At 44.5% G+C, this 14,850-nt stretch overlaps 1 protein-coding gene across 6 annotated transcripts in view; it reads left to right on the forward strand.

Annotated features, from left to right (window-relative positions):
- SKAP1 (src kinase associated phosphoprotein 1) overlaps positions 1–14,850 on the forward strand; it is a 684,040-nt gene that overhangs the window by 567,346 nt on the left and 101,844 nt on the right. For all 6 annotated transcript variants that reach the window (XM_044300194.1, XM_044300192.1, XM_044300191.1 and 3 more), the window contains one exon: positions 203–315. In XM_044300194.1, coding sequence (XP_044156129.1) covers positions 203–315 — 113 coding nt within the window. The remainder of the gene's footprint in view (positions 1–202; positions 316–14,850) is intronic.

A 14,850-nucleotide genomic window follows, 5' to 3' on the forward strand; every position in this document is an offset into this window, starting at 1 on the left:
TTGTTCTCCATTGTGGTGTTCGTCATTTTCACGGGAATAATATGGCTGCATATGGCGGAATCCTCTACGTGAGGCTTTGAGCAAAAATACAGACAGAGCCTAACCTCCCTGTAGAGCTTCTCCTGCAGAAATAATGCTGTGTATTCAGAGAAACATTGTTTGTCTTTTCTAATATATGCACTTCTATCGCTTTCTTCGGCAGGGGAGTCTGTAATTAAGTATGCAGATTATTACCAGGGACTCTGGAATTGTAAGAGTGACAAGAGTGATGAGCTGTCATTCCAGCGTGGAGACCTTATCCGTATTCTAAGCAAGGTAACAAAGAAATAAAGGTTGGGTTAATGAAGGAGGGAGGGGGTCATATTGGAAGCAGGCATATAGGGCATATGGTTATTTATATGTACTTATATAATAATTTCAATGCTGTGAGGTAATTTTATAGTAAAATGAAAATGTTTCCACCATTCCCAATAAAACAACACAAATAAGGTGTTCCAATATGGCACTGACACTTCACTGTCAGAAAAAGGTATGTTTTAAGCTCAATATTCATAGAAAATATTTTTCAATAGTATTTGGCTTTACAAAATATTGTCCTTCTGTAGCACTCGGCATAGAGAGATTATACTGCTATGTAGATAGGTAACCAATTGAACTGCTGCTGTTATGGAAGTATGTTATCTGTATAAATATGTTAATGTTATTAATATGCAGTGTTGGACTGGGGTGCCTAGGGCCACCAATAAAATTTGTTTCTGTGGCCCACTACACAGATACATGGAAATTTTATTTCCTCACATAGCAGCAGAAAAACTACAATGTGACTGATTATGGGGGTCCCTAATGAAAGAAATCACAGATCTGACCAGTCAACTGTCAGTAAAGTCAGGATGTTAACCAGAGGTAATGAATTAGTGGCGTCACAGCAGAAACAATAGATTACCCCTTAAAACGTAACCTTTAATTGTATTTATAAAAATGAAATGTTAACCCCAGTAAAAAAAAACTCCACAGTGTCCCTACTCTTGCCCTGCCTTAGAGCAGAACTGCCGCCCTGACAAGGGCGATCCACTGTTTTCTTAGCTTTCCCTCTATTACCCTGATACCACTGGGGTGCATGAAGGCAGGGGGTTGCCAGATATAGGTTCAAACTATTTGTCACCAATTGTGTAGTGACAGTTATATATACATACTGTATTTTAGTCAGTCACTGGTACGTTGGTACATAATATTCATAGGGCATAGTATGAAAAAGGTATATACATAGTACAGCATAAAGTCCTGAAATTTCTAGACGGCAGTAAGGTTCACAGCTATCTAGAGATCATCAAGTACATCAGGTCCAACAACGATATATGCAAACTTTACTTGCTCACATAGCAGCAGACAGCAAAAAAACTACAATGTGATTGATTATGGGGGTCCCTACAGCAAATTCAAGAAGTCTGGTCCCTGGGAAAAGAGGATACTGGCTGGCCTGTCCCTGTACCTAGATGTCATCTCAGCCAAATAGTGCATCTTAATTTAAGTAAACTGGGTAGTTAAATAATTTACCCAGTTTTTGTCTGAATACATAGGCTGTTTGAGATGTTGTACACTACTTATCTGTATGTATCACAGTCAGTCTTCTGTGCCATGTGCCACCTGTGCAGGGAGTGGGGGACTAGGTGCCCACCTTACTTGGGGTCCCATCGGGGGATTCACTTGTACCCCATTGGGACAGTCCGAGCCTATTAATATATAGAATTGAGATTCCTGTATGTCACCTCTGTTGGTGTCTTGATAGGCCTAGACAAACATACCCACAAAAGAGCACTGCACTTCTCAGTGTAATGTGTGATGCCCTAGTTCAGTCTCCCTCTCTGGTCAGAGTGAATAGTCTGAGAAAGTCAAGTGAGGCGGTCTGGCGGGTCTGCTGTGCTAAAAGTCCAAAAAAAGAAGCAAACAGGAAGTCAGGACAGTTAGTAGAATACATGGAGTCATAAAAAAATATATATATCCAGAAAACCATCTATCTGTTTTTATATAAAAAATTAAGTCCATCAAGTTCAACCAAGGGATGGGAATTAAGGGTCCATTCACACGTCCGTAGTGCATTGCGGATCCGCAATACACCCGGCCGGCACCCCTATAGAAATGCCTATTCTTGTCTGCAATTGCGGATAAGAATAGGACATCTTCTATTTTTTTCCAGAGCCGCGGACCGGAAGATCGGAGGCGCGCTCCAGAAATGCAGATGCGGACAGCACACTGTGTGCTGTCCGCATCCATTCCTGCCCCATAGAGAATGAATGGATCCGCACCCGTTTGGCAATTTTAGGAACGGATGCAGACCCATTTTTATGGATGTGTGAATAGAGCCTTAGAGAAGAGTAGGTGATATCCAGACTTCAACACATTACATAAAAATATTCTAAGATCACCAATATCAGATTGGCGGGGGTCCGAAACCCGGTACCCCTGCCGATCAGCTGGTTGAAGAGAAGACCATGCACCGTGCCAGCGGAGCCTTCCCTTCATTGTTTACCTGCTTGCCGTTGACACTGCAGCAGTGAGCAGGTATATTTACAGAAGCTGTCCCAATCACTTCAATGGGACGGCTCTGTAGTATACACTTGTATAAGAACAACTGAATTGAATGGGATGGTTTCTTGTAAATACACCTGCTCATTGCTGCAATGTCGATGGCAAGCAGATAAACAATAAAGGGAAGGCTGCACTGGCACATTGCATGGCCTTCTCTTCAACCAGCTTATCGGCAGGGGTGCCGGTTTTTGGACCCCCGCTGATCGGATATTGGTGACCTTTCCTGAGGATAGGTCCTCAATAAAAATATCAATTGAAAAAAAACACTGTCCCTTTACTTTAACCTTTTTACAGCTCCAGGGCATCCTTTCTATAAACCCAAAAACTTAGCTGCATATTCCAGATGAAGCCGCACCAAGGCTTTGTAAAGTGGTAATATTATATGTTCTATGAGTTGATGCTTCGTTTAGTACATGACAATATCCTGCTTGCATTAGAAGAAGCAGATTGACATTGGGTGCTATTATTTAGTCTACAAGTACATCTAAATCCTTCTCTACAAGTGACTCTCACAGAGTTAGTCCCCCAGGACATTTGATGCATGTAAATAATTTGTACCCAGAGGCATAACTTTACATTTATCCACATTGAAACTAATTTGCCAAGTTGATGCCCAATTACTCAGAGAGTCAGCTTGTATTTTATGGACATCTTCCATAAACTGTACAGTACTACATAGCTTAGTGTCATCTGCAAAAATAGAAACAGTGCTATTAATCCCATCCTCAATATAATTTATAAATAAATAAATTAAATAATAGAGGACTCAACTTTGGGGTACACCACTTATAACCCGGGACCATTCTGAATAGGAATCATTGACCACAATTCTCTGGACACGGTCCTTTTAGCCAGTTTTCAATCCAAATACAAAGCTATACTTTCTAAGCCTATAAACCTTATTTTACCTATTAGAGGGTTGTCTGGTTTCTGATATTGATGACCTATTCTCAGGATAGGTCACCAATAGTCTTGAGCGAATCAAGGTTCAGATCATCGATCCAAAGTCGATTTGTTCAGAAACTTTGGGGTCATTTATCAAACTGGTGGAAAGCAGAACTGGCTTAGTTTCCCATAGAAACCAATCAGATTTCACATTTCATTTTGGGCAGCTCCTAAAATGGAAGGAGGAATCTGATTGGTTGCTATGGGCCCCTTTGATTTTAATGCTATGTCTGTACAGCATTAAAATGTATTAGCATTATTTCACCCGAAGTCGCATGAGACTTCAGTTAATTATTTTAGTATTAATTTCCGCATCTTTAAAAATATTTAAAATTAGGAATCCGAAGTCGGGTTTGGAACTGGCTGATCTTAAGTGTTTTTAAGGATGCAGAAATGAATACTGAATTAATTAACCGAAGTCTCAATGAGACTTCGGGTTAAGCGAAATTTGGTTCCACGGAGCCAATTTATTTTAATGCTGTATGGAGACAGCATTATATTCTATGTTTTTTAAGTAATCGATTTTGGTGATCAAAAGCTCGATTCACTCAAGACTAGTCACCAATATCAGATGAGCACTGGCCTGACTCCCAGTGCTCATATGAGCGCTGTGTTCACTTCAATGTTTACCTGCTTGTCGCTGCAATGGCGTCACTTAAAGGGCAATGTAGTTGCAGTGAATGGGAATGATAACTGTAATTACACTGCTTGCTGCTGCAGTGTTGACGGCAAGCAGGTAAACAGTGAAGTGAATTAAGCGCTCATATGACCGTTGTGATCTCATCAAACATCTGATCGGCCGGGGTGTCGGGAGTCAGACTCTGCTAATATGATATTAAGAGGTTATCCAATCCCTATAATGGCCCCTAATGTCCGGGTCCCTCATATAGGTTATACTTACCCCACTCCCTGCACCCTCGTCGCTTCTGATCCCCGCATGGCCTCCGCTGCATCTTCCCGTCGTGCGAATCAAAAGATCCGGCGATGGGGAGGTTTAGCCAATAGCAGACCGCGATGGTCACGTCACCCATGATACTAGGTGTGGCAAAACCAACCTCGCCACTGGGTTTCGAAGGGGCCTGGCTACCAGCCTCTTGCCTCAGGATTATGGCCCATACTAACTTTAAAGGAGAAGACAGACTGGCCGCACAGCTTAAATCTGTCTTTGGAATTGTATTTTATGTTATGTGAGGGTACCCAGATAGCTAATTTTATTGTATTCGTGTAGTCTGAGTGCCATTCACCTAATAATATGCACTCAGACTTGCGCTATCTGGGGATATGTTAAATGTCTGTGTTTACTGTAAGGGTTGTGACATTGTATGTTTAAATGGTGATTTCTGTCCTGTTGTCCCCACATGTGTATTGGCGATTTCCCTTTGTCCTGAGAGATAATTGAATTGCTCCTCGGGTTTCTCCAGGGCAGAGAGTAGGAAACCATGATGCATTGTGGGGATGTATTGTGTCTGTGTATCCTGAATTGCTGCATATCTGTCCTGTGTCACAGTCTTCCTTCTGGTCCCCTAGGGGCGTGTCCACCAGATGGGGACCTGCATAAATACGGGCGGGTAGCCCTCAATAAAGTGTTCCTGTTTTATCCTTCATCATGTTGAGGCTGGTGTTTGGGTAACTGATCAACACTGGGGGATTGCTATACGCTGAAGATTTGCTATACTCCCCTGGCATAACTACTAGCTCTTGTAAGAGCTGTTCCTGCTCTCTGGCTGTAGGAGAGGTTCATCCAGTCTGGAGCCTGGAGCCTTGTCGTAGGTCCAGGGTGGGTAGGAGACGGTGAGGCCTAAACCAAGCTTCGGCGGTTCGTGGGGTCTGCAGTGCGTACAGTGTCAAGTGGAGTGCTTGGAGTCTTCGGAAAGCACTAGGAGCATCTATCGACGGAGGTACCCGGTCGGGGTGCTAGGAGATCCGTTACACTAGGGAGGATCGTCCCTGTCGCGCCCTACTATGGGGAGATGCAGCTGTGGCCATGCGGATATCAAAAGCGACGAGAGTGCCGGGGAACGGGGTGAGTATAACCTATATGAGGAGCCCGGGCATTGGGGGGGGGGAGTAATTTATAGGTGACGGATAACCCCTTTAATGACCTATCCTGAGTAAAGGTCATCAGTATCGGAATCCAGAAAAACCCTTTAAACATCTATGAGGGCAATATAAAATGCCCTTACAAAATCCAAGAACACTGTATCCACACCTGCCCCTCTCTCCAGGATTTTACTCCCCTCCTCTCACCTCTCCCCGCCCACCTGCCTTTGATTGACAGTTTTTTTCCCCATATGAATCAGCAGCAGGTGGGCGGGGAGAGCCAGGAGCTCATGAATATGGAGGCTTGTTTAGCATACACTGGAGCAGTTTAGCACAAGTTTTTAGCAAAATGGCAATCAAAGAAAGTGACCCATCATTTTGCCAAGGAGACCTGTCACTAGTTTATGTTGCCCTTAGTTAGGACACTATAAAAGTGGTGACAGATTCCCTTCAAGAACTTTTACAAAATAAAAACTTAAAAACATTTGCTTTGTGTCTCCATATTTTCAGCTTTGTAACATACTGACACAACATTTTGGCACTGCTTGGGGCTATTGGTTGGCAGAGAGAGCCCCCCTCCCTCTATCTAACCACTTAGATGACGTGGACGCTATTGACAGTTGCATCTAAGGAGTTAAATGGAGTTATTGCCAATCTTGGCCTTTGCAGATGGTTGTCAGCTGTATAACAAAGTTGGCACTTGTCATGTATAGAGTGGGCTCCACTCCTGAGCCTGCTCCATGCACTCCCTGTCACATATGCAGCAGAAAGGACACAGCCCCTGAGAAAGTCCATGCCCACTGAGTTGCCATGTTAAACAAAATCTAGCAGATCAGTTGGAGCAAATAATAGGAAGATATCTGGATCAATGTGAGGACAAGAGATGGTTTGAAAGCTTTGGCTCTGGTTCAAGAGCTTTGTTAGAAAGAGATTGCCATTTACTATATGATGTCCTAATTTTCATTTTTTACATTAATCATGGGATAACCTCTTTAAGCTTCAGCTTTACATGTAGCACTGTGCACCTCAAGGACAAAATAAAAAACAGATTATGTATAAACATAATACTTCATGATACATTCTGCTAGGCATTAAGCAGATCCTATGCTGGTAACTAATTGATATTATTTTTTTTAAATCTATATCCCAGACAGTGTAATCTAATATAATGGTCCACATCAACAGGAGGTACACTAACCTAAGAGGTCACTTCAGGACCACATCTTAATCTACCAGACTCAGTGTTCTGCTTCTAAAGTAATGCACATACTGAATGCACAGCTCTGCTGCTCCGAAAAACTGCCCATACATCAGCAGTTTGCTCTATTCACTTAAACTGGCCATACGTCGGCATTGTGCTCTATTCACTTGAACTGGCCATACGTCGGCAGTGTGCTCTATTCACTTGAACTGGCCATACGTCAGCAGTGTGCTCTATTCACTTCTATAACTCATGTAGCTAGAGCTCCCCCAGTTCCATAGAAGTGAATGGAGCAGTAGACTGACACGTACTACCTCTTCATTTAGAGAAGAGACTCAGGGGACAGGTGATAAATAGTTTTCATGGGATAACTACTTTAGCCTAATGTGTATGACCAGCTCTGTCCACATCAGCGGGTACTTGCTTTCCGGGGTTGCTGATAGCTAGAACAGTATGCAGCATTTTTTCTATCAAAAATACCCAAGGCCTGATAGAAAATGATTCACCTCATTATAAGTCCATGGAATCTACCAGAATGCATTTTAAAACTGGTTGGGAATAGTTGTCATTGCTTCGTTATAAAAGGAAGTCCCAACGCTAATATGAGCAAAAACCCAGCACAGACTATATCCAGCTGATATAACATAATGTGTCACCCCCGCAGAAGTAAAGCTTCCACAGTTTTTTTTTTTCAGATGAGAACTTTCAGTTGCTGTTAAATGTCAGAAAAGTCTGCTTAAAGGGGTTGTCTCACTTCATCAAATGACATTTTTTATGTAGAGAAAGTTAATATAAGGCACTTACTAATGTATTGTGATTGTCCGTATTTTCTCCTTTGCTGGCAGGATTCAGTTTTCCATCACATTATACACTACTCGTATCCATGGTTACGACCGCCCTGCAATCCAGCAGTGGTGGTCGTGCTTGCATACTATAGGAAAAAATCCCAGCCTATGCACGCTCAGCAGTGTATAATGTGTTGGAAAAATTAATGCAGCCAGCAAAGGATGCAATATGGACAATAACAATACATTAGTAAGTGCCTTGTATTAACTTTCTCTGCATAATGCGTGCCATTGATGAAGTGAGACAACCCCTTTAACAGAAAAAAAAAAGAATGTTTGCATGTTGAAAAACTAGACATAGCCCCAGGAGTGGACTTGTAGGTTTGTCCAAACACAGGACATGGATTTACTATTATGAGACTAAAAGGGCTGACCATTAACTTTATTTTCTGTTAATGAACATTAGGCAGACAGCTACTTTATGTTTGCAGTGAGCTTAAAGGGACACTTCCATCGAAAATGTGGTAGTGTTGTATTCATAGAAAACAATGTTTTAACAATATTTGGGCTGTTTTTCATTTTGCCATTACTATGCCATTAAAAGCTGAATACAAAATATTGTCCTTCTGTATCAGTTAGCATTGAGAGATAAAACTCCTGTGTAGATAGGGAAACCATTGTTAAAGGGGTTGTCTCACTTCGGCAAATGGCATTTATCATGTAGAGAAAGTTAATACAATGTTGCCTCCATATTGCCTCCTTTGCTGGCTTGATTCATTTTTCCATCACATTATACACTGCTCGAATCCAGCAGTGGTGATCGTGCTTGCACTCTATAGGAAAAAGTGCCAGCCTCTCTGGCGTCTGGGACCACGGGAGAGCGCACAGTCCAGCACTGCTGCTTGATTACAGGATGGTCATAATCATGGAAACGAGAAGTGTATAATGTGATGGAAAAATGACTCAAGCCAGCAAAGGAGGCTTACTGACAAGCGCCTGCTCGTCAGAGGAGGAGTCCACCACATTTACATGTACTGATTTCCTCCACAGTATGGGGAGCAGCGATTGCTAATGCCATTGCCCTTCCCAATGCAGAATCATTGTTTGCTGGCAGCAGATGCTATTTACACAGAACGATCTGCTGCTGGCAAGCAACAATTTTGCGATAATGCGATTACCCAATGAACGCTTGTTCATTGGATAATGAGTAGCACCTTAACACCGCCAGAAAATCGCTATTGACCGCTCCTAGGAAAGCTTGTTAGCTATCATCTGGCTGAGAATCGTTCGATGTAAAGGGCCCTTACTGCTGTAGTAAGGGAAATATATTATCTGTTAGTATGATAGCAGATTAGTTGAATCAGGGGATAACCATATCTTGACGAGTGTGTCGTCGTCATTGTGGGCTCGGCGTGCATCATCAGGTATGGAGCGCTCGATATTGGGCATCAGCTGTTGTGATTGTTTATTGAGACCACATGTGTTTGAGCTTTATGGGAGATATAAATAGGGGGATATGGCCACACTTTCACTCACCTCCCGACGAAGCTGAGGCAAAACGCACGTTGAGGTTCCTATCCTGTCTTGTGCCTGCTGCTTTTCACCCTCCATCATGTCTTGTGGTATACTTTCAATGTCTATTTGTAGTTGATAGCTGGGCTCCTCCATATCCTTTATTATAAGGTCTCGTGCTTTATTATTTTCCGAGGGTTCAACTTCTCCCTCTGCTGCTAGATTCTAGCGTTTGTTTCATTATTTTTCTTTAACTGCACTTCGAGTTGGCTCTGCCTAGTGTTTAAGTACAGGGTGATGACCATATGCTTCTTACTTTACAACAGTAGCCTCATTTAGGGCTACTATATGGTGAATCACCATGATATATACCATTGGCATACTTGACATGTTTTCCATCTTTTGGGGGGTAGCAGCAGAATTGGCCATTGGATTGCGGCATCTGGTTTCCTGCTGGTTCTTCATTTTTTGTCATTTCTAATATTTTTGAAATCATGGTATGTTGATTACAATATAATTTGGGCATTTTCTTGTTGTTTGTTCTCTAACAATATTATAGGTTTATATGGTTTCTTATCCCTTGCCCTGACTAATAGCTGTACATCGAGGCGTTCTTTTTTGGTTCTACATATCTTGATAGGCCTAGATAAAAATGCCCACAGAAGAGCATTGCACTTATCAGTGTAATGTGTAATGTGCTGCCTGAGTCCACTCATCCCCTTCCCTCTCTGTTGGGAGTGAATGGTCTGACTGAGAAAGTGAACAGAGACTGTTTGCCGTGCTAAAATTCCAAAGAAAAAAGGAAGTTAAAGAGCCAGGACAGGAAGTAGAATATATGAAGTAATATAAAAAAAAATATCCCGAAAACCATCCGCTCATTTTTTTATTTTATTTTTTTATAAAAAAACCTCTATAGACTATTCATGCATACAATAGGCTGTTAATATGTGATAAAAGATTTTATGGTAGAAGTGTCCCTTTAAACCCCACACTAACTAAATACATACAAACATTATATAATATTATTATATATTACACACTGTCTCCTGCTGTTCCCTAGAATGGGGACTAAAATTATTCTTTTACTTTTGAAAAGTTTTCCTACAACACATCTCAGTCCTGGGGTCCATTCACACGTCCGTTGTTTTTTTTTCTGATCTGTTCCGTTTTTGGCGGAACAGATCTGGACCAGTTGCGTACCCATTCATTTTCAATGGGTCCTGAAAAAAATCCGACAGCACAATGTCCGATTTTTTTTTCATGACCCATTGAAAATGAATGGGTACGCAACTGGTCCAGATCTGTTCCGCAAAAAACGGAACAGATCAGGAAAGAAACAACGGACGTGTGAATGGACCCTGACTATTACTTCAGATATGCAGGACACATTTTAACCTTTTGAAGTGCTCTTTACTCCTGACTTGATGACAGTCTGGCTGATTACTCTTCTATGCAGCCTTTTCTTCCACTACTGCACTGACTTTTAATGATCAACACAACAAGCTGATCACAAAGACTTACTACACCATATTGTCCCGTGCACCTAGTACAGCACAAACCCTGCTCTTGTTGCACAATAAGAATTGTTTGCAATAACTGAAACTATGCAGTTCCTTAAAGGCTCAGTAAACATAGAAAAAGGATAAAGATAAAAACAAAATCCAAATCAAAACCGAAAGATATGAGGAATTATTCTGTGAATATCCCAAGAGTTTCCCCTCCTACTCACTATCCTTCTAACTCTGTGATGTTAAATAATTTTGTATTATAAATAACAAGTAATTTAAGGCTGACATGTCAGCCTGCATTTGTGGGAGGGGCGTAGGCGCGCTTAAAAGGAGGCAGGCAGGTTCGCCGTGCAGCGTCTCCGTTGCCTCGGTAACGGAGTCGGCGTCCCGGCCTGCGTCACGTGACAGGCTCCCCCTCCTGGCTCCAGGCGCAGCCGCAGCTCGCTCCCATTCATTGACCGGCCCTGTCATTCCCCAGGGGGAGGGTCCGTCCCGAGCCGGGGCCGCGCCAGGGGGCCGGGGATGTCGCTTCCACCGCAGCTGGCCAGCGGCCGGCGGATGTCTTTCAATAAAGTTATTTAAAAAAAATTAAAAAACACATTTCGGCCACGCTGCTCTGTTATCTACAGCAGCTTAGGCACATCAGGTTCACACACATTCAAGCAGGAGCTGCACCCTGGTCTCAGGCTCCTGCTGAGGTCACGTGCAAACACCAGGATTGACAGACAGTGTCGGTCATCCTAGTCCCAAAAGTCATTCACCGCTCAGTGCAGTCAACAAAAGAAATAATAAATTTTTTAAAGGGAGTCCGTAAATCACGGGTGGGACACCATTGCGCATTCTGGTCTGCATATTCACTCTTGCGGCACTCATCAGTCAGGTGGCTCTCTTGGGTGCCGTCTGAGCCTACCATCGCTCTTCTACTTCGCCACGTCCGCGGACATTGCCGGTAACTGCTCCGTTTTCCCACACACTCACCGTCTCTCAGTCCACGCTGCAATGCAACTTCCAATCCTTCTGGTCACCCGCGTCAGGGTCACCCCATAGTCACCGGGTTGTCCCCAGTCGCGGCTCAGGTTACGTCTTGTTCATGTCACCATGCTTTACTTCACTGTCATGTTGGTCTATAACATGCTGTTGCTGTTACGTGTCAGGCCTATGTATCGATGGACGTTTTCGGCCAGGTTTCGCCTCTGGCCATCCGACCTGTTCCGCCCAGGCGTCCGCTCCTTCTTCCTCATTGGCCTGACACTTTCAGACTCACGTGTTGTTGACCTTTTCTGCCTATCACGCTCAAGGCTCACGTTCACGTCCCACCATGTCGGGTGCCGGCCACGGTTCAGGCTCACATTTGTTCAAATGTATCATCTGTTGCCTGTCACGTTCAAGCTCACGTCAATCTCTCATCTGTTGCCAGTCACGCCTCAGGCGGCTCACATATTGCAATGTATCATCTGTTGCCTGTTACGCTCCAGGCGTACGTTTTAACGTATCATCTGCTGCCTGTTACGCTTCAGGCTTACGTTTTTTATTTTCATTATCTGTTGCCTGTTACGTTTCAGGCTTACGTTTTAACTTTCATCATCTGTTGCCTGTTACGCTTCAGGCTCACATTTTTTATTTTCATCATCTGTTGCCTGTTACGTTTCAGGCTTACGTTTTTAACATACCATGATTGTTGCCTGTTGCGCTTCAGGCTTACATTTCTAATATATCATAACTGTTGCCTGTTACGTTTCAGGCTTACGTTTCTAATGTGCCATGACTGTTGCCTGTTACGTTTCAGACTTACGTTTCTAATGTACCATGACTGTTACCTGTTACGTTTCAGGCTTACGTTTCTAATGTACCATGACTGTTACCTGTTACGTTTCAGGCTTACGTTTCTAATTTATCATCTGTTGCCCGTTCCGCTTCGGGCTTACGTTCATAGCATTTCATCTGTTACCTGTTACGTGTCAGGATCACGCTGATAATTACTATTTCTGTCGCCTGTCACGTTTTTCCAGACTCAAATCCATATTCTTTTGCTACGGTACGATTCCAGGTTTGATGTTCAATTGTTATGTTTTTAAACTCCCTGTCTGAAGTCACGGCCTTGTAGCTCTTACGTCATTTCACGCCTTAGTCTGGCAAGGTCCTCCACAGTAACGCCCCGTTTTACAGCACTAGGCACTCGCCCACCCTAGTTTTTCTTTTACCACCAGTCACGGCTTGGGTGTCGCCTTCATAAATGCAGGGCCTCCAGCTCAGCTATTAATTTTTGTTTGTCACCTCACAGCTGCAGCATGTCGCATATTTCAAACATCGAGGAAGCCCTATCCATTCCCGAGACACCCGCATCCGAGCGGCCCAGCTCCTCATCACTAAGGAGTTGGACAATTGCGAAATTAATTGCGGAACTCAACAGAAGAGGGATCCAACACCCTGCTTCCGCCCGGAAAGCAGAATTATATAGGCTGCTCATGGCTGAACCAGCTGGCCCGGACTTGGAGCAAGTCTCCATGTCCACTTTGCAAGTGTCTCTGACACAGTTACATGCCATGATGAACACCATTGCCTCCTCAGTCTCGGACGTGCAGTCCAGACTCCTGGCCGTCGAGTCCCACCAGGGGCTGGCATCTGACCATTCCGCTTCACCTTTGCCTGTAGCCTCCACTTCAGGGCTCGTTCCCCCAGGTAGGGTCCTTTGCGCACCTGAGGTAGCTCCTGCGCACTTCATCCCCAGCAGCATCAAAAAGGATATTTTAGAGGGCAAGGACGTCAATCTGGCTTCCATCCTGATAGCGACCCACGACACGGTAGAGAGCAAAACCATAGCTTACGGCGACATGTCCATCGTCCTCAAAGCTAGGGATCCCCGCCTAAACAGAAAATTAACCATCACGGAGTTCGTCCTCGCGTTTAGTTTATTCAGGGATGTCATCTACTCTGTCCATCCTGAGAGGCGGGAGGAGTTAGACACATACCTTTACAGGGTCACGGACTTGGGCCACAAGTATAGTGGGCAGGCATTCTACGATTACCATCGCTCTTTTTCAGCCAAAGCCGCCGCCGCACTGGTCTAATTCCAGCATATCACAAACTGGGGCGCAATGGACATGGAGCTTTTTTGCCGGCACTTTGCAGGGCTCAGGGCCCTGGCATGTGCCTCTTGCCAATCAATTGCCCACTCTGCAGAGTGGTGCCCCAATGCAGGTCCCTCCACGTCCCAGGGCAGATCCCTTCCCAGCAGCTCCGGGTCCCTTCAGCGGTCTGGCCCAGCCACGGACAAACTAGGGCGGGTGATAGTTTTCCTGGGCAACAGCCAGGTTTGTAATAATTTTAATCAAAATGCTTGTTATTACAACAAATGTAGGGCCCTTCACATTTGCGCAGTCTGCTTCAGGGCTCACCCCCAGATGGCATGTCCTCAAAGGTCCAGGCCATCCTGACTAAGCGGGGTCAATGTGGTTCTGCTAGCATCCCTGCTGCAGAATCATCATAACCCACAGTTTGTGCAGTTCCTGGTCTCTGGGTTCACCACAGGTTTCCACACAGGCCTGGTAGCTCTCCCACAAGCTTCTTGGGAGGGGCCCAATCTGCTGTCGGCAATCGGGAATCCCGAGCCGGTGGGGACTCTGATCAGGTCAGAATTAGAGAAGGGGTTCCTCATCGGCCCCTTTTCCTTCGTGCCTTTTGATCTCTGGAGGATAAACCCCATTGGTATCGTGTCCAAGCAGTTTACCAATAAAAAAACGTCTCATTTATGACTTGTCTGCGCCGCATGGCGCCAGCACACCCAGTCTGAACTCCTTAGTGCCCTCCGAGGAGTTTTCAATGAGTTACGCCACCATAGACGAGGCCATCCAGCTGATTCTTCAGGTAGGTCGGGGGGCATGGTTGGCCAAGGCGGACATCGCCGATGCCTTTAAATTGCTGCCCATTTATCCACAGCTTTGGAGGTTCTATGGCATCAGGTGGCAAGACCAGTATTTCTTTGCCAATCGCCTAACGTTCGGGTCCACGAGCAGCCCCTGGCTGTTCGACCAGTTCGCCCAGGCGTTGCATTGGATTCTGGTCAACCACTGCGGTTGCCCTCTGGTTATCCATTACTTGGATGACTTTCTTCTAATCGAAAGCCCAGACTGCCAGCCGAGCAAGCTTCAGGCTCTGCTTCAGCTGTTTGCCCAACTCAACGTCCCGGTGGCACCCTCAAAAACAGAAGGCCCCGCAACGGTAATCACCTTCCTGGGCATAATCCTGGACACAGGGAAGATGGAGGCCAGGTTGC

Source organism: Bufo gargarizans, chromosome 6 (genome assembly GCF_014858855.1).
Source record: "Bufo gargarizans isolate SCDJY-AF-19 chromosome 6, ASM1485885v1, whole genome shotgun sequence".
Classification (NCBI taxonomy): domain Eukaryota; kingdom Metazoa; phylum Chordata; class Amphibia; order Anura; family Bufonidae; genus Bufo; species Bufo gargarizans.